General features: G+C 53.6%; 1 gene segment (V, D, J or C); it reads right to left on the bottom strand.

Moving 5' to 3' along the window:
- Positions 1-72: 72 nt before the first annotated feature.
- On the bottom strand, positions 73-604 carry LOC118987031 (immunoglobulin lambda variable 8-61-like). The segment is given in 2 exon segments: positions 73-410; positions 514-604. Coding segments are annotated over 2 exon segments (369 nt in total).
- Positions 605-783: the final 179 nt, after the last annotated feature.

Genomic DNA, 783 nt, shown 5'->3' with positions numbered 1-783 from the left:
ACTATTCCCCTCCTCTCTCTTTCCTCATCACTAAAGCTGAGCCATTCTGAGCACAGGAGGAGGTTTTAGTTGCACTTCCCCATGGGGTCACATCACTGTGTAAGTATCAACACTACTACCTGTGTACAGAGCACAGTGATAGTCGGCCTCGTCTTCAGGCTGGGCCCCTGTGATGGTGAGGGCGGCTTTGTTCCCAGAGATGGATCCAGTGAAGCGCTCAGGGACCCCAGAGAACCGGTTGTTTGTGTTGTAGATGAGCGTGCGGGGAGCCTTGCCTGGGGTCTGCTGGTACCAGTTGGGGTAGTTACTACTAGAGACTGAGCCAGAGGTAAGGCCACAGGTGAGTGTGACTGTCCCTCCTGGAGACACAGACAGTGAAGGCTCCTGTGTGACTGTCTGAGAATCCACACCTAAAACCAACAGAAAAGACAGGGTTTTTTAATGAGATACAAGGTCACCCCTGAGACCTTGCTCTGCTCTGTCCCCAGAGAATGCAGAGTCCCTATCTCTGACCTGAGCTGTAAGTAAGGAGCCCGAGCAGGAGCACCATCCAGGCCATGGTGGGGACAATCACAGGACACAGCCTCCCAAGGCTCCTGAGGTGGAATGATGTGCCCTTGGGGCCTTTTCTTGCCTCTGAGACCATTAGGAGGAGCAGATGCTTCATGCAAATTAGCTTCCTCTCTTGGTGCCACAGTGTCACCCTAATGTCCCCTGGGGAGATGTGAACCGAGGCAGATGCTGGGGACTCACACAGACCAGTGAAGATAGAGTGACTCAGGC

The sequence above is a fragment of the Sturnira hondurensis genome, unplaced genomic scaffold (assembly GCF_014824575.4).
Source record: "Sturnira hondurensis isolate 20B ecotype Veracruz unplaced genomic scaffold, ASM1482457v3 Scaffold0004894, whole genome shotgun sequence".
NCBI classification, from domain to species: Eukaryota; Metazoa; Chordata; class Mammalia; order Chiroptera; family Phyllostomidae; genus Sturnira; species Sturnira hondurensis.
The sequence above is the reverse complement of the archived record's forward strand: the minus strand, read 5'-3'. Positions and strand labels throughout refer to the sequence as shown.